The sequence below is a fragment of the Mastigoproctus giganteus genome, chromosome 12 (genome assembly GCF_048544385.1).
Source record: "Mastigoproctus giganteus isolate SK-2022 chromosome 12, ASM4854438v1, whole genome shotgun sequence".
Taxonomy (NCBI): Eukaryota; Metazoa; Arthropoda; class Arachnida; order Uropygi; family Thelyphonidae; genus Mastigoproctus; species Mastigoproctus giganteus.
The window spans coordinates 32882774-32907012 of NC_143586.1; the positions used below are offsets into that span (position 1 = coordinate 32882774).

The window sequence follows — 24239 nt, forward strand, 5'->3', positions numbered from 1 at the left end:
ATTTAGTTTATGTTACCAATTATTTAGGGATATTTTACTTTCAGTGACTTAATTTTCTTTTGCATTATTTAAATTCTCTCCTATGTTGTAGTTAAACCTAATTTATTAAAATTTTACTAAGTTTTGTTCAGTTATAGCCATTGTTTCATTTTTCCCCTCTTTCTCTCTCTCCCCCCCTCCCCCCCGTTTCTCTCTCTCTCCACCACCCAATGGGACTGAAGATTGCCCAGAAGAGTTTCAAGTTGCACATGGCTCAGCTTCATATGCCAGGGATAAGAACCAGGAATTATCCTTTCATATACAACCCAAAGTGGCAGACAAGTTTAACATTCTTTGCAAGGATTTTTACAATTGAACGCATATTTGAACCAAGGGAAAACAGTGAAGAGGAATCAGATGGCTTGGCTATAAAATAAGGGATATAATTATCATTGTGGAGTGTCATTTAGAAAAGTGCTGCTGAGATAGGGTAAGGCCCTATGAGTGGACAGTATACATTAAGTTATACTCAGAGGTGGAGTGTGAGATGGATCATTCTAGAGTCTAATAAGATCATTAGATCCCACACGATACCTTTAGAGTGGAGAATCATTAATATTTCTTGTCCCTTATAGATGGAAATATTTCTTTTTCTATCTAAGGAGGAAGAATGTGGACTGGTGAGTTTGACCAGTCCACAGTCAGTTTTATTGTGTAACCAACAAAATTTTTTGTTGGTTACACAATTTTTTGAAGGGACTGGGCAGGGAACCATAATTAAGGTAATCAGAAATGATAAGAACAAAATTAAAATGGAAGGGTAGAAAATTGTTAGAAATATGGAATGAATACTAATCATTAAATGAAGTAGCTAAGAACATCACTGCAGAAGAAAATATTGACATAGAGGAAATTATTGACTATTCTGTATTATTGAGGTAGAAAAGGCTATTGAAAATCTCTACTGCAGAATCCTTCAGTCACCCAAAAGGTCAATACAGATGATATTAGCTGCCCTTCTCTCCTGTTGAGGTCACCCACGCTCAGCTAAGAACTATCGTGCTGTAGAGCAGAGGAATCTAACCAATTAAAGAGTGACCTCATGATGAGCTGTAGCAACACTCATTGTGAATATTGGCTTCTTTATCATTTCTGTCATTCATAAGTTATTAAACATCTGTTTCTTATTGTATTTTTGTTCTAAAATATTGCTTGCTAATGCACTAAAGATATCTGCAAGAATTATCAACAGTATTAAATGGATATAGAAACATCTACTTATGCTTATTATAACTATTAGTTATTAAATGTATATAGTTACATCAAATTCTTTGTTAAACTATGCTGAGAGAGAGTTCTGTTCAAGATAAAAGGTTTCAGAATCTCTACATTAGTCATGTGTACAAGCTAAAACTTTGTGCACAAATTAACATTTAGCTGATATTTAACAAACCACTTTCAGAAATCTTAATAATTAAACTCTAACAAAAAATTTTATATACATATTTGCATTTACTTGTATTGCCATAAAAAGTTAATGTACACCTCTTTATATATGAATTGTTTTAATGTTACTTATTATTTTTGAATGTTGTTATTAATTTTCACAAGTTTACTTCAATTTGAACTTAACATATTACAGTAGTTTAACTTAACAAGTCAGGCTAAAATGTGTATGTTGTTTTCCTGTTGTTTGTTTAAATGGGTATTAATTTTTGCTATATTTAGGCTGGTTTCTTAGTGTTGGAAAATCATCCCAGAGCGTCATCAGAAGATCTGGACCAACTAGTGAGGTAATAACCATATGGTCCCCCCCCCAATAACTAATTCCACAAACTTATTCTTCAAAAATAAGTTCTGTATAAGAATATTCTTTCTTAAAGTGTCTTCATATGTAAGCATGTCTGCATGAGTATATGTACTGCTAGAGCATATGTAATGAATTCCTTAATTTTTTATATTTGAAACAATAACAATAGAAATTTTCTTATTGTTCAGCTGACACTTCAGGATTTATACCTACTTAGTTGGAACACTGTAGATTTGTAGGTGGTGTCATAAGCCCTAAATTTTTTAAGCCATAATTTGATTTACAATGGTAATAAGATCACCATTGTAAATCAAAGTGGAGCCACTTCTATTTACAAAAATGAATTTTTCTATTTCAGTTTGATAAATGCGGTTAATCAGCTGCGTTTAAAACCAACATCAATATCACATGAAATGAGGTTAAACAAGTAGCATAAATTATTTATTTGTGTAAAGAAAGGGAGTAGCAAGCTATAAGTGAAGAAACCATAGGCTATTATTTATTTTTTTTTATGCATAGTTGCAGGAAATCCACCAGGATTGTTACTATTGCTTCTCTGTCTGTCTGTCTGTCTCTCTCTCTCTCTCTCTCTCTCTCTCTCTCTCTCTCTCTCTCTCTCTCTCTCTCTCTCTCTCTCTCTCTCAACCAATGTACACTTGCATAAATTTAGATAAAAAAACTTCAGGCATGTAGGAGCTATTTACATTACTGTACAAGAGTTGGCAAAAGCCTTATTTGCTCTTAGCTGGGTACCTCATAAATAGCTAAGAACAAACTGCATTTGCCAATAAATTCATTAATCCATTATTTTGAAACAAATCATGACCTGCTTTGGTCTTGCACCTCAAATAAATAGTAGTGCTGCCTAGGGGGTTGATATGTTACTCTTCTTTTGTAATACTTTTAGTTACACCATATGAGATTGAATAGGGCTCGAGAGCCAGTGATGAACATTTCCACAATGGGAGTGCCAAAGGGTATTGATATTTCAGAATTCAAGTAAACTTAACCCTTTCAGTCCAGCATTATTTTCACGTTTTCCCATGCAGTCCAACTAATCAAAAATATTACTAGTTGAAACGTGATGTTCAAAATTTATTTATTTTTAAGGTTACATGAGGGTCATTCCATGTCAAGTGGCCTAGGGGTTCCTGCCAACCATTTTCAATTTTGTTTAAACTTGGTGTGGATGTTTAGACAGGTTTCAAATGAAGCTGTGCAAAATTTCAGTTCAAAATATAGTATGCTTGAGGCACTAGCACATTTTTTGTGGAGGTCATTTGTGTTATGCGGAATAAATCACAAAAAAATTTTAAAGTTTTAAATGTTACTGTTGCACAATGGTGAGAGGTAGTGCTCTGAAACTTGGTATACCTAGTTAACTTTTGGCAGAGAATGCAAAACGTTTGGTGTCCAGTCTCAAAAACCTTCACATTTTTAACAATGTGGTCTAAAAATGGCACCAAAAATTTGTCACAACAAATTTAAGCAAGACTTTTTAAAGTCATAACTTTGAAATAAAAACCTTTGGTACCTTCTTCTTTGGACATTCCACCTAACAACTGCATGAATTCAGCCTAACTAAATATCAGCTCTTATACTTGTTTTCTGGCTGAGATATTTTCCTTCAAAGATTGACTCAAAATTTGAAAGTCAAATTTGACCTATCTTAAGGGACAAATATCTTAATGTGAGACACCTTCAATTCTCTTGTTTTTGTCACCACTAGAAAGAGCAGAGTTTCAGCTACAAGGATCATGGTTTATCTTTTTTGTGTCTTTGCACTTAAGGCCTTAAAATTAAGCCTAAACATCAAGTAGTTTTATGTGCTGTATTGTTATTTTGTGAAATCTTTTTTGTAGTAGTAGTAGTGGCATGTGATGCAAGAAAGCAAGTGTATGAGCTTATGCAGCATCAGCCAAAAAAAAAAAAAAATCACATCATTCCCTTCAAATTCCCTTCATTCCCTTCAAATTCAACTTCCACAATGACAGATGGAAGTTTGTTCCAGCAATTAACCACCCGCTGGCTAAAGGCAAATTTCTGCACATCTATTCTACCTCTGTCTTTTCTTAATTTGAATTTATGTCCCTTTAGGTTGCAGAACACTTCCTTAATCCTGCCTAATTTTTAGAATAATCTATAAATAAAGTATGTTCTAGAATCCTGGCATATTCTATAAGAATGCCCAAGAATTATAGAATATTCTAGAATTCTAAAATATTCTACAATCTTGGAATATTCTAGCCAGAACATTCTAGAATATTCTTGAATTCCCAAAAAAAAAAAAAAAAAAAACCTGATGAATGTTCTAGAACTCTGAAATATTCTAGAATCATACAAAAAAAAGTATAAATAGCTGATATTTGAACCATGCCATTATTAATGTGTTTTATCTTCATGATGAACAGTTTGTTTATTTTGTTCCTCTATTTTTTATTGTTTGACTGTAATAAAGTTAATTAAGTTTCATTGCTTGCAGAAACAGAATCAGAATATTTTGCTGGAGATAAGCTGGACTCATGCACCATCAGTCATATGGATAATTCTAAATGTCATGTGCTATCCTAAACATGCAAAACTGGGTTAAAATTATTTAAAGAATTTGAATTTGAAGAACAGCAGCTCATAGGTTGATGTTGTGGATTAAAACTAGGTGAAGAAGATACAATTTTTCTACATCATGAAGCTTTGCTTTTGACAAAATTTGAATTTTTTCAGCATTCATGTTGCAATCCTTTTCAGAAGAAAAATCATATGGTGAAAAAAGTCTACTACTAATTTATTTGTCAGTGGCAGACTACCTGCAAGACCTAACAAAGGTAGACATAAAATCAGGCTAGAAGCTGTGCCTGCCCATCATGCCGAAAAGAGTCTAACAGCCAAAAAGCAGCAACAGGAACATCAACTTCATCTGGATCAGACGTTGTTGAGAAATACCAATAGCGATCAGTTTGATGGCTATTGGTATTTCTCCTCTGAAATTTCAGCAAATGGCTAAGAGAGACTCACAAGGCTATGCCAAAAGGAAGGCAAGTCAAGTACAAGATGTAATTGCCAGTAAAATTGCATCTGTTGGTGGCTTGGATCCAAATGACATCGTGGAGCCGAGTGCAAGTCATCAGTGTGGAAATTGCTTAGATTACAATGAGCTGCTGAAAGAATCGAAAGAAAAGTTGATGGTATCAAGTTATTCAGAAATACTTCAAATATTAACACTAGCTCCAGTTAGTTGGTCCATAAAGAAAACAGTGGAAGAGTTTAGTGTCTCAGAAAGAATGGTCAAGAAAGCTAGAAAACTTAAAGCAGAAGAAGGAATCATGGCCATACCTGGAAAAAAGCAAGGAAAAAAAGCTTTCTGAGCAAGTAAAGCAAAAGGTGATGGAATTTTTTTGAAGATGATGAATTTAGTCGGATATACCCTAGAAAGAAAGATTACATTTCCATTAGAAATGCAGATGGAATAAAAATGCAAATGCAAAAGCGGCTACTACTCAGCAACTTGAAGGAAATGTTTATAACTTATCGAGATAGAAATGGATCTGACATTGGATTTTCTAAATTTTGTGAACTTCGACCCAAGTGGTGTGTCACAGTTGGTGCACCAGGAACACATTCTATATGGATATGCACAATCCATCAAAATGTCAAATTAATGCTAGCAGCAAGGCCTGTTGAAGTGATTACAAGGTTCTCATTGGTAAAACAGTCTGTGATTTGGAGTCAAAAGATTGTATACTTCATCGGTGTGAAAAATGTCCAGGAATAGATGAATTAAAAAAGTTTCTAGAGAATATATTTGAAAACAATGAACCAGAAGATATTATTGAATTCAAGCAATGGATACACACTGACAGTGATGCACTGGACACAAAGCAATTAACAACAGAAGATTTTATTGAAGAATTGAGTACAAAGATATTTAACTTTTCCTGTCATCACTACATTGCTAAACATCAAAGCTACCATTTGAAGCCAACAAAGGAAAGCCTAATGACAGGAAAACTGGTCATCTTCGTGGATTCTGCAGAAAATTATTCATTTGTTGTGCAAGATGCTGTTCAAGGGTTTCACTGGGAGAATAGTCAGGCTACATTGCATCCATTTGTCATTTTATTACAAGGAATGTGAACTTCAGAATATAAGTTTCTGCATAATCAGTGACTGCCTTCGACATGGCACAATTGCAGTGCATATTTTTCTAACCAACTTAACTGAATATTTGAAGAGTTTTGACAGAAATTTACTACTTCAGTGATGATTCCGCAGCTCAATACAAGAATTTCAAGAATTTTATTAAACTTGTGTCATCATCAGAAGGATTTTGACATCAGTGCTGAATGGAATTTCTTTGACACTAGCTACGGCAAGTCACCATGTGATGGAATTGGTGGAACAATAAAACAGTTAGCAGCATGTACAAGTCTCCAATGCCCAATTGAAACCAAATCCTCTGACACCAAGAAACATGTTTGAATTTTGTGAAAAGCATGTGACCGGAATAAAAATTCTGTTTTGTTTCTAAAGAGGAAATTGAGCAAGTAAGGCCATTTCAAGAGAAAAGATTCAATCTGTCAGTCATACTATTGCTGGAACAAGAGAAAATCATCACTTCATTCCTATTCATGCAATACAGATTCATGTTTACAGAGTATCAAATGACACACCATCATCATTTTTAACTTATGTAGATCAAACTAGTGAAACCAATATTCAGTAAGTGCCAATTGTTAATTTACAACCTGGCCAATACTTTGCCTGTATTTATGACAATAATTGATGGATTTGAAATATTTGTGAAATTTCATTTGAAGAAATGATGTATTGGTAAATTTCATGCATCCTCATGGAGCAGCTCGCTCATTTCACTGACCTGCTAGATGTCTGCTGGATTCCTGAACAACAAATTATTGCCAATCTTCCAGCTCCAAAAACAACAGCAATGGGATGAAAATATAGCTTGCCTGAAATAGTAATATCAACCATCAATGAAAAATTCCAGTCCATTATGAAGCAGTGATTCAATATCTTCACACTCACTTGCTTATTTCAAATTATATTGTGTTTTAAATAAATTTTGTTGCAGTTACAACTTCTTTCAAGCTTAGAAACCAATAGAACATCATCTTTATGCTTGGAATCCTGAATAAAGACCACTTTTCAGGGTTGAGAACTTGCACTAAAGAAACCCATTCAATTTCTTTTCTTGCCTTTTTTTTTTTTTTTTTTATGAAAACCCCAAACACGAAAGGTATCAAAACCTATAGTACTTAGTACCGTGCATGGGTTGAAGGAGAAGTATGGCAGGGGGATGCCGGAAACTTTGCTCTAGAGACAAAACATGGGTTTCACCACTTCAAGCCTCCAATAAGCAAAGTGGTGGTATTGCACCGGTTGATGAGAGTCATCTACCACCTGCACCCCCATTGTAAAAAATACAGATCTTTTTGTGCATTGGCAATATATCCTCTCTCCTTAAACCAAAGGGGCAGAGTAATTGCAGAAAATTTCACTCTTGTAAATACAATAGTTCTTTCTTTATTGAGATGTGAAACTTCACCATCAAATAAGTATGCAAATATTATGTGGAAACTATAAAATGTTTAAGACCATTTTTTGGCTTTAAATAGCAAGACACAAAACTGCAAAACCATGATTCTTGTTGCTTAAAACCTGCTCTTTCCAGTGGTGGCAAAAACGAGAGAATTGAAGGTGTCCCACATTAAGATATTTGTCCCTAAAGATAGGTCAAATTTTGAGTCTATCTTTGAAGGATCAAAGATAGACTCAGATTGAGTCTATCTCAGCCAGCAAACAAGTATAAGAGCTCATATTTAGTTAGGCTGAATTCATGCAGATGTTAAATGGAATGCCCAAAGAAGAAGGTACCAAAGGTTTTTATTTCAAAGTTATGACTTTCAAAAGTCTTGCTTAAATTTGTCGTGACAAATTTTTGGTGCCAGTTTTAGACCACATGCAGTACGAGTCTCAATCCAGTTTACTTTCTCACTGGTCTCACTCTACCTTCCCCCAAATCAAGAGTATGCATATTCAGACCTAGAAGCATTAGTAACCCAGCTACCACCCCCGGTCTGTATCATGGAAGATTTAAATGGACACCATCCCATGTGGGATCCCGTCACCAAGACAAACGTGGTAAATTGATTGAGAAATTACTGGAAGAGCAAAATCTCTCTCTCCTTAATACTGGAATTGAGACATATATTCATTTGCCCAGTGGAACAGCCTCTGCGATTGACATCTGATCTGTATCACGGGAGATTTAAATGGACACCATCCCATGTGGGGTCCCATCACCAAGACAAACGTGGTAAATTGATTGAGAAATTACTGGAAGAGCAAAATCTCTCTCTCCTTAATACTGGAATTGCGACATATATTCATTTGCCCAGTGGAACAGCCTGTGCAATTGACATTTCCATATGTTCACCTGTCCTATATCCACTGATTGAATGGACAATCTTGAAAAATCCTCTTAATAGCGACCATTTTCTAGTGATCTGCAAAATATTAACAAATGATGTTACACATCACGATGGTCAAAAAAGATGGAGGTTTCATAAAGCTGACTGGACAAAATATAAAAGAATTGCAGCAATAGACGAACAAGTAATCACCACTCAGCCCATAGACGATGCTACAGCTCATGTCACAAACCAAATTCTAATAGCAGCTGAAGCTACAGTTCCTCAGTCATCTGGAAAATATCATAAATATGATACAGCTTGGTGGAATGAAGATTGCAGTATAGCCAAAAGAGAGAAGAATAAGGCTTGGAATCTCTTCCCAAAGTATCCCATTTCCATCAACTTCATAAATTTTAAAAAACCTGGAGCCAGAGCTAGATATATCCAGCGTAAAAGTAGAAAGGATTCATGGATACGATTCGCCTCCACAATTAACAAAAATACAGATACTCGTGTGTCATATGGAACAAAATCAGAAGACTTAATGGGAAATTTCTTTCAGTTCCAACTCCACTAATAATCTGGAATGGACAGGAAATAACTAACTCCAAGGAAATCGCAAACTTACTTGCAACTACTTTTGCAAATATATCAGCAGTATCGGCATATACCCCATTCCTTCAGAAAACTCAAACTGTAGCTGAAAAATACAGACTAAACTTTAATACCAGCCAACAACTCCCATATAAACAACCTTTCAACATAGAAGAATTGCAAAAAGCTCTGGCTAAGTCTAGGAACAGTGCAGCAGGACCTGATGGAGTTCACTATGAAATGATCCAACAACTTAATCAAAAATCTCTAAAGGCATTACTTATGCTATACAATAGAATTTATATGGAAAACTACTATCCAAATTCCTGGTTTCACTCCCTTGTAATTGCCTTTCCTAAACCTGGCAAAGATCATACGATCCCCACAAATTATCGTCCAATAGCCCTAACAAGTTGCCATGGGAAAATCCTCAAGAAAATGGTGAACAACAGATTAACCTGGATTTTAGAAACATATAATGTACTTAACATAAATCAATACGGCTTTTGTAAAAATAGATCATCTCTAGATTCCATGATAAAAGCAGAAGCAAATATCCAAAATGCTTTTCTAAGGAATGAGCATCTAATAATGATCAGTCTCGATATAGAAAAGGCATTTGATACTACCTGGCGATATGGCATTCTTAATGATCTCCACAGCATTGGTTTGCGAGGTAACTTACCACTCTTGGTAAAAAATTTCCTGAAAGTCAGAACCTTCCAAGTAAAATATCAAAACAATCTGTCACAAATATACTCAGGAAGGAGTTCCTCGAGGCTCAGTACTGAGTGTAACCTTGTTTGCAATCAAAATAAATTCCATTACAAAAGACCTGCCAAAAACAGTGGAAACATTCCTTTATGCAGATGATGTCACTATTTCGTGCCATTCACAAAACATGAACATGATTGAAAGGCAGTTACAAAGCGCAGTGAAAAAAATAGAATCGTGGACTAAAAACAATGGCTACAGAATATCACAACAAAAAACAATGGCCATACATTTCTGTAGAAAGCGAAAAATACACCCAGATCCAGAAATAAGACTAGAAAACCAGCTGATACCCCTACCAAATAGTATACTTTTCCTTGACCTGATTCTCGATAAAAAACTTAACTTTTTGGAACACATCAAATGCCTCTGAACAACCTGTCAAAAAAAACTAAATATTCTCAGAGTTCTTTCTGCAATGAAGTGAGGAGCTGATCGGTTCACACTACTTCACCTATACCATGCTATAATCAGATCAAGACTAGACTATGGCACCCCTGTGTATAGCTCATGTAGACCAAGTATCATCAAATGGCTTGATTCCATACATCATAGTGCCTTACGAATCTCCTTAGGGGCATACAGAACTTCACCAGTCCAAAGCTTATATGCAGAGACCCATGAGCCCTCACTATATATCCGAAGGCAAATGCTGCTATTAAACTGTGCAATTAAAATAAGAAGTCTTCCTCATCATCCTACTTGGCAGCATCTTTTTAACCCTCAGTGGGAAATTCTCTACAACAATAAACCCACAGTACATAAACCAGCTGGAATACGACTGAAAGAAATAGTTTCAAAATGGGGCCTAAGCTTTGACAACATACATTAGGATAATAGCATAAGTATTCCACCATGGTACACTTCCATGCCTAACTGTGACACTTATTTTCAACAATGGGGAAAAAGCACTTTGGCAAATGTCAACATAAAACAGATGCATGCAGCCCACTCATCACAGTTCTCTGAATACCTTCATATATATACAGACGGCTCTAAAACAGACACCAAAGTTGGTGCTGCAGTGGTCTTTCCACACACTGTTATCTCACAGCAACTCCCAAACCAATGCAGCAGCTATTCTGCCGAGCTATTCGCCTTACTAATGGCCTTAAAATACATAGCATCTTCCCCGCATCTGAAACATCTCATATACACTGATTCATTGAGTGCAATACATGCTCTGCAACAACGGCAGACTCCATTGCATCCCATTCTTTATTAGATACAAGCTCATCTTGTGAAACTCAAAAGTAAAATGAGACAAGTAAAATTCTGTTGGATCCCAGGACATACAGGCATTGAAGTTAATGAAAGAGCCGATAGAGCAGCAAAGAATCCTACAAATACAAACCTAAGTCTTTACAAAGTTCCACATTCCGATTACAGGCCTATTATAAAACAAATTCTCTATACTCAGTGGTCACAAATGTGGCAAAATGAATCAAACAATAAACTGTTTGAAATAAAACATGAACTTCAGCCATGGAATTCGAGTCTTCGTAAAAATCAGCACGAAGAAGTCATTTTAACCAGACTGCGCATTGGACATACACATCTCATGCACTTTTATTTACTCACCAATGCAAACCCTCCAGAATGTTTTCACTGTTCTTGTCAACTCACTGTAAAACATTTCCTTATAGAATGTCCACAATACCACATGGCGCAACAATCAGCCTTCCATCTCCCTATACATTTCCAAGATTCTCTGACCTTATCACAAATCCTAGGCGATAACTCCAACATTAAAAATATATTTACTTATTTAAAATTATTAGGATATTTTGACCAGATATAAATCATATTTAAGAAATATAAACGTCCTTGTCACTAAACATTAATAGATAGGCGCAATATAGCCAAAGTTGCTTTTGTGCCAAAAAACCCAACAACTAACAATATCTCAATTTTGTCATCAGGAAGACCTTTGATAGATCTTGACGGCATATCTAAATACTTTGCTCTAACACAGTATAAGTTACTTGTGACTTATACACAAAAAAAAAACAACAATGGCATCTGTCATTAAGAATTAAATGTAAACATCAATAAACATCAACTTGGTTTTCCAGATCATTTATATGAAGTATCAATGGATGGCAGTACAGCAGGAAAACAAATCCAATACTCAGAAATTCTGATGGTTGCGTGCTAGTTGAGAAATTTGGACTTAAGAAGACAAAAAAAAAAAAAAGAAAATATTGCCTGCTGTTAACAATTGAATATAAACAGAGATTTAGTTTTTCGGATTCTGTATCTTCTTCTTCTTCCAGTCACATAGTTCCCTGAGGAGCTGTTGTGGCCATCAACAAAATCCTCCAACTGTATCGATCATATGCTATATGAGTGGCATCGCAAAATGTCATGCCAAAAAGTTCACTAATCCTGTCCTTCCACCTAGTTGCAGGTCTTCCTTTAACAGCAGTTTTTTGGAGTTGGTTTTGTTATGGTCTCTGTGGCATCAGATAATGTGGTGGTATGCCATTGCCTACCACATGACCGATTTTGAAAGGGGCCAGCTTTAATTATAGGGAGAGCATCATGCATCCCACGAGATGCTCTTGAAGAGGAAAGGTGACTATAGCAAAACCCCACTTAGTGCCCCCCATTATTATTTTTTTTAATCTTCAGTGAGGTGGCGCATTATCACTCTTCCTCTCTCAGTCTCCAGCTAATAATGTCCAATATATTAATAATTTCTGAATTTTCTTAAACACATTTTCATGGTGGTTTGTACAGACTTAGTCCCAATGAATAAATTTTAAATTATAGCCAGATAAAATGTTAAGTATTTACGCTATGCTGTAACATTAGTATTAGTATTAGTAGAGGCATTTGATGCAAGAAAGCAAGCTTATGCAGCATCAGCCAAAAAAAAAAAAAAAACCCACTTCCACTTCACCCCTCAGTTCGTTCCAAATACCTGTCCAGCTGAGCCTTAAACTTATTTAGGCTATCAACCTCCACCACAAGGGATGGAAGTCTGTTCCACCAACCAACCACCCGCTGGCTAAAGGCAAATTTCCTCACGTCTATCCTACATCTGTCTTTCCTCAATTTGAATTTATGCCCTCTCAGGTGATTTTTCTGAGCTAGAGGAAGAATCCCATCAGCATTGAGCATGCTTAAACCATTCAAGGCTTTATACACCTCTATCAGATCACCTCGCTGGTGCCTAGTCTCCAGACACTGTAATTTGCAAAACTTAAGCCTTTCTTCGTAAGAGCACCCCTTTGTTCCATTCACTAATCTTGTTGCCCTTCTCTGTACTCGTTCCAGCAGCTCTACATCCTTCTTGAAATGAGGCCTCCAGACCTGTATACAGTACTCTAGGTGTGGCCTGACCATTGCCTTATACAATGGAATAATCACCTCCTTATCCCTGCTGGAAAAATTCCTGTATATCATTGACAATACTCCATGAGCTACTCTTGCAGCCCATCTGCACTGCTCAGAGAACTTCATATCTGCCTGCACAACCACCCCCAAGTCCCTTTCATTCTCTACTACTGTCAGTGTAGTACCACGGAGTTGATACGTTGCTCTGGGGTTGCTGTTTCCCATGTGTAGTACAGTCGGTCCTCGTATAACACATGTTTACATTACACGAATTCGATCATACACGATTTATAAATAGGGGAACGATATCTTATATAACACAAACCGAATTCGCTTATACATGATTCGCCTTTGTGTTTACAAGAAATGGCAGTCGAACGCAGAATCACCCCAACCGAACGCAACACGATAGGAATGAAGAGAAGATTCTGAAAATATATTTATGTTTTTTATATCAGTGAAGGGGAAACACATTTCACCATAATGACGTTTCACCACCAACACAATTCCAGCTATCGATATAATCGCAAATGCAATTAGATGGAGTTTACTACCAGTTTATAACAGATTCCATTAGCAGAAACGCAACTGGAAATTGTTTTATGGTAGTAACCCCCAGAAATTTGCTTTAGTAAAATGTGAGGTGTTAATAGTGTACCTATGCTTTTACGGTGTTGTTTATTCAGTTGCTACACGGGCGCAGCTTTGTTTATGTGTATCAAGCGTGCCTCCTTGTTTTGTAATTGTGCTTTATTCCATAAAAATTAGTAAAATACTTAAAAGGTGTGAAAAGGAAGCGTCCTGGCGAAGACACTGCAGATTCAGAGAGAAAAAGAAAAGCAATATCGATAAACAGATGCGGACTGAGTCAAAAATTCTTACCCGGGAAAATTTATAGTGGCCTCATACTACGGTTTATGGCCAAAATCACACCGGCCTCCGGCCCACCGGGATTATCCGGGTAAGGCTTATGGCCAGTCCGCCTCTGTCGATAGAGAAAAAATATGAAATTGTGAAACACTTTGAGCAAAATGAAAGACCGCGTGATATTGCACGTGCTACAGACCGAAATGAGGCAACGCCGAGAATTACAAAGAATGCGGAGAAAATAAAAACAACTTTCATAGCAGGAACAACTCAAAGTGTAATTAAAATCCATTAGATTAAGACACAAGAATTGGAAGAGATGGAACAGCTGTCATCTGTTTGGATAGAAAATCAAACAAAAAACAAGTTTGCTTACGATAGAAGCAAAAGCATTAGCAATATTTTATTACGTAATAGTCGTAATAAAATACTTACATATTTTATTACGACTATTTTATTTAATATAATAATTTTTTAATATTTTATTAATAAATTTTTATTATTTAAATAAATAATAAAAAATAAATATTTTTTATTATTTATTATATTATAATAAAAATAAAAATATATTATAATATTATTTTTATTACGTATTTTAATCGTTATAAAATACTTACGTATTTTATAACGTTATAAAATTTTAATCGTTATAAAATACGTAAGTATTTTATAACGATTAAAATACGTTATAAAATCGTTATAGAATACATAAGTATTTTATAACGATTAAAATTACCCAATTATTTATTGTGTCTGGTAATGTTTTGGTTCCAAATGTGTGTTCAATCTTGGGTGGTCGGCCCTAACCCCACTTTTCCCATAGGGCCTGTGTTGTTTATATTGCACGATTTTGCATGGCACGAGGGTTTCTAGGAACACAACTATCGTGCTATACGAGGACAGACTGTACTTTACATTTGTCAATGTTAAACTTCATTTGCCACCTCTCAGCCCATCTGCTCAACCTTTCCAGATCCTGTTGCAGCAGCATAGTGTCAGTAGTGTCCTTGACAACCCTGCCAACCTTTGTATCATCTGCAAACTTGGACATTAAGCTTGATATACCATCATCAATATCATTTATAAATACAGAAAACAATAATGGACCCAACACTGAGCCCTGAGGGGACTCCACTAATAACATTAGTCCACGATGAGCAGTGTCCATTGTTTACCACTCTCTGTCTTTCCCCCTCAACCACCCCTTTAATCCATAGCAGCAATTTGCCTCCAATGTCACACTGCTCCAATTTTGTGTAGCAGTCTTCCATGTGCAACAGTATCAAAAGCCTTTCTAAGATCCAAGTATATAATATCAAAGTTATTCCCTGCATCCAGTTCTTTTGTGACTGCATCATAATATCCAATCAAGTTGGTCAGGCAAGACTTCCCCTTAACAAAACCATGCTGTGTCTGAGCTGTAACTGAAGTCTTGTCTAAATGATCCTGCAGTGCTTCTTTAACCAGTGCCTCCATTAATTTTCCTGGAACAGAAGTTAAGCTCACAGGTCTATAATTACTTGTGTCAGCCTTTGATCCTCCTTTGTGAATTGGGGTCACATTTGCACTTTTCCAGTCTATGGGTACCTCCCCTGAGTCCAAGGAAGCTTTCATAATTATGGCTAAGGGCTTGCTTACTTCCTTTGCTGCCTCCTTTAATATAACTGGATAGATCCCATCCACCCCGGGTGCCTTTCTTGTGTTTATCTTCAACAGTTTCTCCTCCACTTTACTCCCAGTTATTTCAAGATTCTGTAGCTTACTGCTAGAGTTGAATACACCTCTGGCATTCCCCTTGCTGAATAACTCCTCATGTGTGAATGTCGATGCAAAATATTCATTTAGTTTGTTAGCTACCTGAGCAGGATCATCAACAGTTGACCCATCAATATCAAGTGGACCAATCTGATTCATCCCCTTCCTTCTAGAGTTAACATAAGTAAAGAACTCTTTGCTGTTTTTCTTTGCATCCCTCGCCACGGATTTCTCGTAATCTGCCTTTGCCTGCCTAACCTCCTTTGTAACTTGGTTGCATATCAACTTGTATCTATCATAGGCTTCTGTGTCATGTGTTAATTTGTAAGTATCCCATGCATTTTTCTTCTCTGCCATATGCCTCATTAGTTCATCTGACATCCATTTTGGCCTAAACCTTGAACAATATTTCTTAGTTGGTATGTAAAGCCTAGTAGCTTCCAAGATAAGTTCTTTGAATGCTTCCCATTTTGAATTTGCTGTTGGTAACATCATCAGTTGGTCCCACTGTATAGAATTTAAATACTGTCTCAGTCCATTGTAGTCGCCTTTACGGAAGCAATAACCCTTCCCTTTACCCCTAATGGTAGTTACCTCTTTGAGTAAATCCCACTTCAGCACACTGTGATCACTGCCACCTAGTGGTTCATTTATCTGCAGATTCTTAATGCATGAAGAATCACTGCTGATAATCAAATCAAGAGTATTACTCCCTCTAGTTGCCTCCCGAACATGCTGATGTAGAAAACAATCATCCAATAAATCCACAAAAGCCCTGCTAGTGTGTGAGTAACCAGCCCCCAAATTCCAGTCAATATCTGGGAAATTAAAATCTCCCATTATAAGACTCTCTGATTTACTGGCCCACTCTATTTCCCTGTACAGTTTCTTATTATACTCATCAGAGTCATTAGGCCTATAGCACACTCCTACTCTCAATTTTGATCTCCCAATGCTTATGTCACACCAAACTGACTCAACACTGCACTGTCCAGCGATGTCGACTGGCTTCAATTCCTTGGTTTTTATGTGTTTCTTAACTAATAGCATAACCCCTCCCCCCTTCCTATCCTGTCTATCCTTTCTGTAGACGTTGTACTCCCCAAATTGCAGTTCTGCATCCCTTATATCTGTGTGACACCACGTCTCTGATATCCCAACAATATCTGCCTTTGATGTTTTGAGCAATACCTCTAATTCATCAAATTTATTTACTAAACTCCTAGCATTGGTGTACACACAAGTATACCTGCACCTGTTTCTATTCTTAGCTACCCTAACACAACCCATGTGTTTACTTGTACCGCAATGGCTCCCAGCAGTCTCTGAAATACCATGCATCTTGTTTTCCAGGCTTCTGCTCATTCTAATAGAAGCAGTGCAAGAATATCTTTCACTGCCAGTGGCTACTGTCAATCTATTGGTCTTTGTCTCCCCCCAAGCTAGCAGTTTTTCGACCCACCTAACACTGCCTCGATAGCATCAGCAAATATTCTTGCACCCTTTCTATTTAAGTATATCCCATCCCTGTAGAAGCAATCTCTCCTTTTAACAAGTACATTCCAGGCTGAAAAAAATTCTACCCCTTGATCCTTGCACAATCCTTCCAGGGCCGAATTGATCGACAAGGCTCTCATCATATACTCCCTCCTATCGTGTCTGGGCAGAATTGCAGACACTTTCAAATTCAACCCTAATTCTCGGCTTTTGCCGTCATAGGCAAACAATCAGCTGACCATTAGAAATAAGAACATTTCCCAACTGTCAAATAAATGCATGTCTATAAGTAGTTGAATACTACCTGATATGGTGCAAAAACACTCAACCCTAATTACAATGCAACTTGTTAACAAGGTGATCACTAAGAAAAATCAAAAAACTCTTCTTAAAATCACATTTTAACATAAAATCCAGGAGAACACAGTAACTGTGTTAAGCATAGATAGTGGCCAGTAGTGCCACTGTCTATGCTTAAGGTTCTGTATATGAATTATAAATAGATGCTAGTACAATAATTGAACGAGCTCAAGCAACTCTACATCCTTCTTAAAATGAGGCCTCCAGACCTGTACACAGTACTCAAGGTGTGGCCTGACCATTGCCTTATACAAAGGGATAATCACCTCCTTTTCCCTGCTAGCAAAATTCCTGTATATATCATTGACAACACCCCATGACCTGCTCTGTCAGCCTGTCTGCATTGCTCAGAAAATTTCATATCTGACTGCACAATTACTCCTAGGTCTTTTTCATTTTCTACCACCCTAAGTGTAGTACCACACAGTTGGTACATTACTCTGGGGTTACTTCTACCCATATGCAGTACTTTGCATTTGTCATTGTTAAACTTCAGTTGCCAGTTCTCAGTCCATCTGCCCAAATTTTCTAAATCCTCCCGAGAGGACAGATATTGACCTTCAACTTGAATTGGCACCTCCGTAGCCAGGTGGGAAGGAGCTCATACAAGAAGCATGTGCTTCCCACTTAGCACATGCTTCTTGATTAGACCGGGGTTCGAGTCCGTCACCACCAAATACGGAGGATGCGGAAAAGTCAGGGAATGACCACCACATATCCCGGAGCAATATGGCCTTAGTTGCTAATGCTCCTAAAAAAAAACGAAATAATAATAATAAATAATCAACTTGAATTTCCATAGATTGTAATTCTTGAGAAAGATGTAAAAAGGAAGATTGTTCCAAAGAACTGAAATAAAAGAAGGAATGTTAGCTCATTGAATCTGGAGCTGGATTGTGAACAGATGGATGTCACCCAGCTAATGTTCATGTTTTAACTTATTTAGTAGATAAAGGTGGAATTATAATTACTGATGGTAATTCAAAAGACCAGTGCCCATGGAAATAACTAGAAAAGGCATACTGATGGAGAGTTTAGTGAGTTTGTAATTGAGGAATCATTAATTAACCTTGCTACTTTCTTTTTGATAATCTAGGAGTTTAAGGGCACTAACCCAGGTATAGGAAGAGTATTATTTGCCAGTGTGGATTTGTGATTTTTACAGTCAGTAGCTGATTAAAAGAAAAATAATAATGGAGAGAATTTTTTTTTTTTTTTTTCAATTTCTCAGTGTATCGATGTGTGTGTTGACCTCGTCGAAGTGCATATTAATGTGTAAAGATGGTAATTAGCAATACAGTAGACCTTCAGAATAATGGCACTTTCAGGTATTGAAGGTGCTGTTATTTCGGTTTTTCTTTTATCTAGAAAGTTTTATTTTAAATTTAGTTAACTTATCTTAAATTTAGTTAACCATCCATTAGTAAAAGCAATCATTGTATCAATGCCCTTTTTTTCTTCAAAGTCTTTTTAGTTTTGGCAATAATCATTGACCCTGATATAACCATACCTGCTGATCGTTTTGATAAAACCAATCATGCAGCACTTTATCTAAGTTTTCTAATTTTGGCTTGTGTAAACATTTTTTTATCAGCTCTCTTATTGTTAGGTTCTGAACATGCAGTAAATTCTAAAAGTTTGTGCTTTGATTGTTCAATATCATACAATGTTGTCAGTCCATTGTTATGTTCTGCCATCAATACACTCCTACTTATGCTCCATTCTATTTTCTTTATTATATCAAGTTTGTTGCTAAACTTTAATGTTGCTCTTCTTTTCTTCTCTGTATGAGGTTTATTAACTTTAGAAGCTGTAGTGAGGGGTTTTTAATTTGAAATAAATGTAAAACAGTGGTATAATTAATCTTATGATATCAGTACAGAATTCACTTTCAAAATTGCAGCCAGGTGGGAAGGAGCAGCAGTGCGTAGCACACGCTTCTTGATTAGACCGGGGTTCGAGCCCGTCACCACCAAATACGGAGGATGCGGAAAGGTCTGGGAATGACCACCGCATATTCACGGAGCAATATGGCCTTAGTTGCTAATGCTCCTAAAAACCAAATAACAATAACAAACTTTCAAAATTGCGAAAGTAAACAAATACATTAATCACGTGACTTGCCATTTTCTTTTATTGGCATTGCAAGACTTCTGAGCTGTATGTAAACATCTGATCTGAATTTGCCTTTAGCTCGAACGTTCCACTATTTGGGGTGTTGTTATTTCGACAGTTTACTGTAGTTATATAATTAGTTTTAAAAAATTTATCTTATCCCAGCTTATTTATCCAAATAGATTTCTGTATTTCATAGTGTTGTAAATTTCAGTGTTAGGTGTTACTATCTGATATCAACTATCATTTTTTCTCTATAAAAACAAGCTTTTGCTATTCTGATTTATGAATGATAAATATGTAGACTTCAAAATATAATTTTGCATTACATTAAAATATATATATTTACCGAGTATGGTTAGATAGTTCCACAAATGATATTATAAGTAAATGAAAACTGAACCTGTTAATTATTTGCTTTTCTCCCCTTCAGCATAGTTCCCTTGGACAGCTCTATGCAAAGTTGATCTCTTCTGCTATAATTGAAATCATTTCTGAAACTCTACTGGTGTCAATTTTAATGCCTTCACCATTAGACTTCCTCCAAATACCCAAAATCTGTATTTCAGTGAGATTTTAATACTTGAGAATAGAAAGATTGAGACAAATCAGGCAATAATAGGGCAATTTTTTCATTTGAAATTGCCTCACTGCATTATCAGTTATAACATTGTATACCTACTTATTTGGCCTGAGTTTATGACTTTTTAAGAACACATTTTCCCTCAAAATCTTCAGAACTTGAAGGCAAAATATATAATCAAAGTTTTTCCTTCAGGAACAAATTTCTGCATGGACAGTGCCTTTTTTTTATTGAAGAACACACTGAGTATTTCCTTGAATTTTGATTTGCTCATCCTTGCTTACTGTTGCTTCAGCCATTTGCTCTGCTTTTCCATCCTGTCCTCTGTGACACTATAGTGGTTTGTTTCTTGTCACTCATTTAGAGAGGTTTGGATTCAATTCCCACCTATAGCTGGTGGAATTTCTTAAGTCCTCTTAATTTGTGGCTCTAGTTAGCTGATCTCAAGTAGAGGGAGTTTGATTTTCTCAGTGAGTTATTCTGGGTTTTTCAACCCACACAGCATGCAGATTGGCTCTTAAACAATGAAACCACAACAATGAAAACTGATTTTCATCTGTTTTCCTTGTTGTTGGACAGCCAGATTAAGAATTATCATGGATGCGGTTCCTCTTTTGTAAAATCATTTATGCTACCCAAACTCTCACCCCTTCAACATTACAAACTTCTCATAAGCTTTTTTTAACAATTTTTAAGTTTCGGTGAGAGTCCCCCATCCGTTTAACCCAAAATTTCATTTCCTTACACTTTCACAAATTTTATGTTTTTGAAGCAAAATCCACTTCAGAAATTAATCGAGAAGTTAATTTAATATTAAGAGAGGCACAATAAATGCACACCAACTTACAACTATAACTTTACAGCATTGAATGAAGTGAACATGGTGCATGTACTGGCAGCTTTGTTGCCTTAACATGGCTTTTCTGCACCTTTCATACCTCATGTATGTATATATATATATATATATATATATATTATTTTTAATTATTATTTATTTATTTATTTATTTATTTTTCTTTTTGTATGTGCTGTTACCTGAAGACATATTGGTAACTTAAATTATATAAATAAGAAAGAGATATGCCTTGAGTATCTCATTTATTTGGTAAAGCAGAACAAGGTTCAACAAGCTCAAGATATTATACAGGTAAGAAATATTACACAATAATAACGACAGCAACAACAATGATAATAATGTTATTATTATTAATATTAATTAACATAATATAACATTATAACATAATAATAATATTATTATTATTATTATGTATGAGGAGGATTCAAAAAAGATTTCTATTTACCCAGAAGTAGTTGTGATAAAAAGATAAATTTTTTTGCTTGATATCTAGCAACCACAAATTTTGGTTTCAATCTGACAATTCATCTTTTTTCTTTGCAGCACTGAATGAAGTACAGTGTCACAATAGATAAAGTGGAATGCAGATCAGTGGTTCAGTTCCTCTTTCTGCAAGGGAAAACACTCAAAACAATCCATGAAGGAATGGTCACTGTTTATGGCAATAACTTCCCAGGTTACAGGGTCATTGCACATTAGTATAAACAGTTCAAAAGTGTGAAGGACCTCAGTGCATGATGAAGAAATCCCAGAACACCCAGCAACTGCTGTAACAGATGAGAGAATATTGCAAAAATCAAGGCATTAATCCTGGCAGATTGCCCACTAGTATCAAAGAACTAGCTACAGAGCTCCAAATTGTAGGATCTGTGGAGATCATTGTCCATCAACAGTTGCATATGAGTAAAGTGTCTGCTAGATGGGTTCCCAGACTTCTGACCCCTTATCAGAAGAAGAAAAGGGCACAATGTGCACATGAAATGTTATTGATAGGCCAGGAAAAGCAAGGGGAGTTTTTTCATAGCTAGTCACCAGGAAAAGGAAAAGAGTTTTTTCACAGCTAGTCACTATGGATGAAACTTGGATCCATCATTATAATCCTGACACTAAGGATTATAATGATGGATCCAATGACTCTGCTACCAATGTCAAAACAATTGAAGCATGCAGAATCCCCCCTCCCAAAAAAAAAGGCAAAGGTGCAACCAAGTGCCGTCTGATTGATGCTGTCAGTTTTTTGGGATCAGCATGGTGTAATAATAATAATAATAATATTACACCTTTAAAAAAGGTCTGTACTGTGTGATAGCAAAGTATTATTCCAACCTCCTCGTAAAGCTGCATGTTGCTATAAAAGAAAAAAGATAGGGAAAGCTGTCGAAAGGTGTGCACCTTCTCCACGATAATGCCCTTGTGCATTCTTTGCATACTGCAGCAAGTTGTGCCCACAAATGTGTGTTTGAAATATTGCTTCATCTTGCTTATTCCCCTGACCTTGCACCCTCTGATTTTTACTTCTTTCTTGCCCTAAAGTCATTTCTTCATGGAAATCATTTTGCTGCTGAGTCGTTGTTTGAAGGACAGCCAGAGGACTTCTACAAAACTGGCCTGCAGATGTGTTTTGAGAGCTGGCAAAAATGTCATTTTGTCTGGTGACTATGTTGAAAAGTGTAATGCATGATGTTTGTTTCAGACTTCTATCAGAACTACTTCTGTATGAATACAAATCTTTTCTGAACCCTCCTTGTAAATCAGGACTCATGAAAAATGTAAATAATTTATTGCTCTAAACAAATTTTATGAGGAACAATAGGTTTTACATGTGGGACAGTTAATTCACTCCTTAACTATTGATTATGCTATTATGGCTTGTCTGTTTACAAGTGTTTCCATTCAACAAGCAAGCCATCAAAAAACAGTAATTTTAAGACTAACTGTTGTTTGTCATTTTAATGATAGCAGAAGTAAAGTCATCGCAGCATTTCAAAAAGGTAGGATAATGGGGTTGTGCAGAGCAATGGACACAGTTATCTGTAAGGTATCGTTGATTAGCTGCATAAATATTAGTGTAATTCATAATGTTAGCTCATTTCAAGAAGAAGCAGTTTACATACAATAAGATACATCCATGCTGATCTGCATTTCTAAACAATCTTGTGGTTTTGAATTGTCATTATCTGCATGTAAAGCTGCATTTGCTCCCATCTGTACCTATGGCACTGATGCCTGGTTTTTTGCATCCCCATAAAGTCAGTGTGCAGAATAAGCTATCTTCCATCCAGCAGTCTATACTTATGGCAATGTGTTGGCCTGCAGTATCAACTGCCCTGCAGGTCCTTAACAATTGTTTGCTCCTTGATTTACTGCTTAATTTCCACAGTATTAGTTTTTATATAAGACATGGGACTGCTACTGGTTTTTTTGGGTCTTACAGTTAACACTGCCATTGATCCCAAGGTTGAAAAGTCATGTTGCTTGTGGAGGGTTTTGATTCGGCAGTGGCATGATAATAACTCCCTTAAGAGACAAGTAACTTTCACATTCATTCCAAATGGTCTTTTTGCATCTGTGGAAAATAATTCTTCTGGTTTACTCCAGACTTATATATGTTATTTCCCATTTCTGGGCATTGGTTATTAAATGCCAAACTGGCTGAATTCCATCTTACAGCTTCACCTTCATGTATTTGTGGTGATACTGAAAATTGGGAACATGTCCTTTTCCTTTGTTATCTGTGTGCAGATTTACGGCTGCCTATGATACACTTTTTACCTTCACTTATTCCTGGTCAGGAAGAAACTCTGTTAAGTTCTAAGTAGAACTTTATACTACTTCAGGACTCTGCTACCAAAGCTTTTGTTTCCTTCACCAAAAACAACTTTCAGCTAGACAACCGCCTACTGACCACTGTTGATGCTTTGATCCAACTACAACCAGATTCTTTCTCAATGTAGAGAACTTCACCAACCCTAGACCATAAATGATGATGATGATGCTGACATGGACATTATCCACCAAACTGTTCTATTTTAGAACAGTTTGGTGGATAATGTTTTTGGTGGATAATAATTAGAGAAATGCAGCAATATTTCTCTCTCTCTCTCCCTAATCCCATCTCCCCCCTCAAGTTGTTGACAAATATTAAGTATGAAGTACATGGTTTGTTGGTCTGTGCTGGCTTTAAAATGATGTTACTTGGACAGCAACCTCGCTACACAAAAATGCCTTGCTTTTTGTGTGAATGGGACAGTCAGGCAAGGAATAAGCACTGGGATGTCA

At 36.2% G+C, this 24239-nt stretch overlaps 1 protein-coding gene across 1 annotated transcript in view; it reads left to right on the plus strand.

Annotated features, from left to right (window-relative positions):
* Nucleotides 1-24239, plus strand: part of LOC150076864 (TATA box-binding protein-associated factor RNA polymerase I subunit A-like) — a 141215-nt gene that overhangs the window by 40150 nt on the left and 76826 nt on the right. Inside the window, exons 5-6 of the mRNA XM_090385705.1 lie at nt 1708-1772; nt 21146-21251. Coding sequence (XP_090241831.1) covers nt 1708-1772; nt 21146-21251 — 171 coding nt within the window. The remainder of the gene's footprint in view (nt 1-1707; nt 1773-21145; nt 21252-24239) is intronic.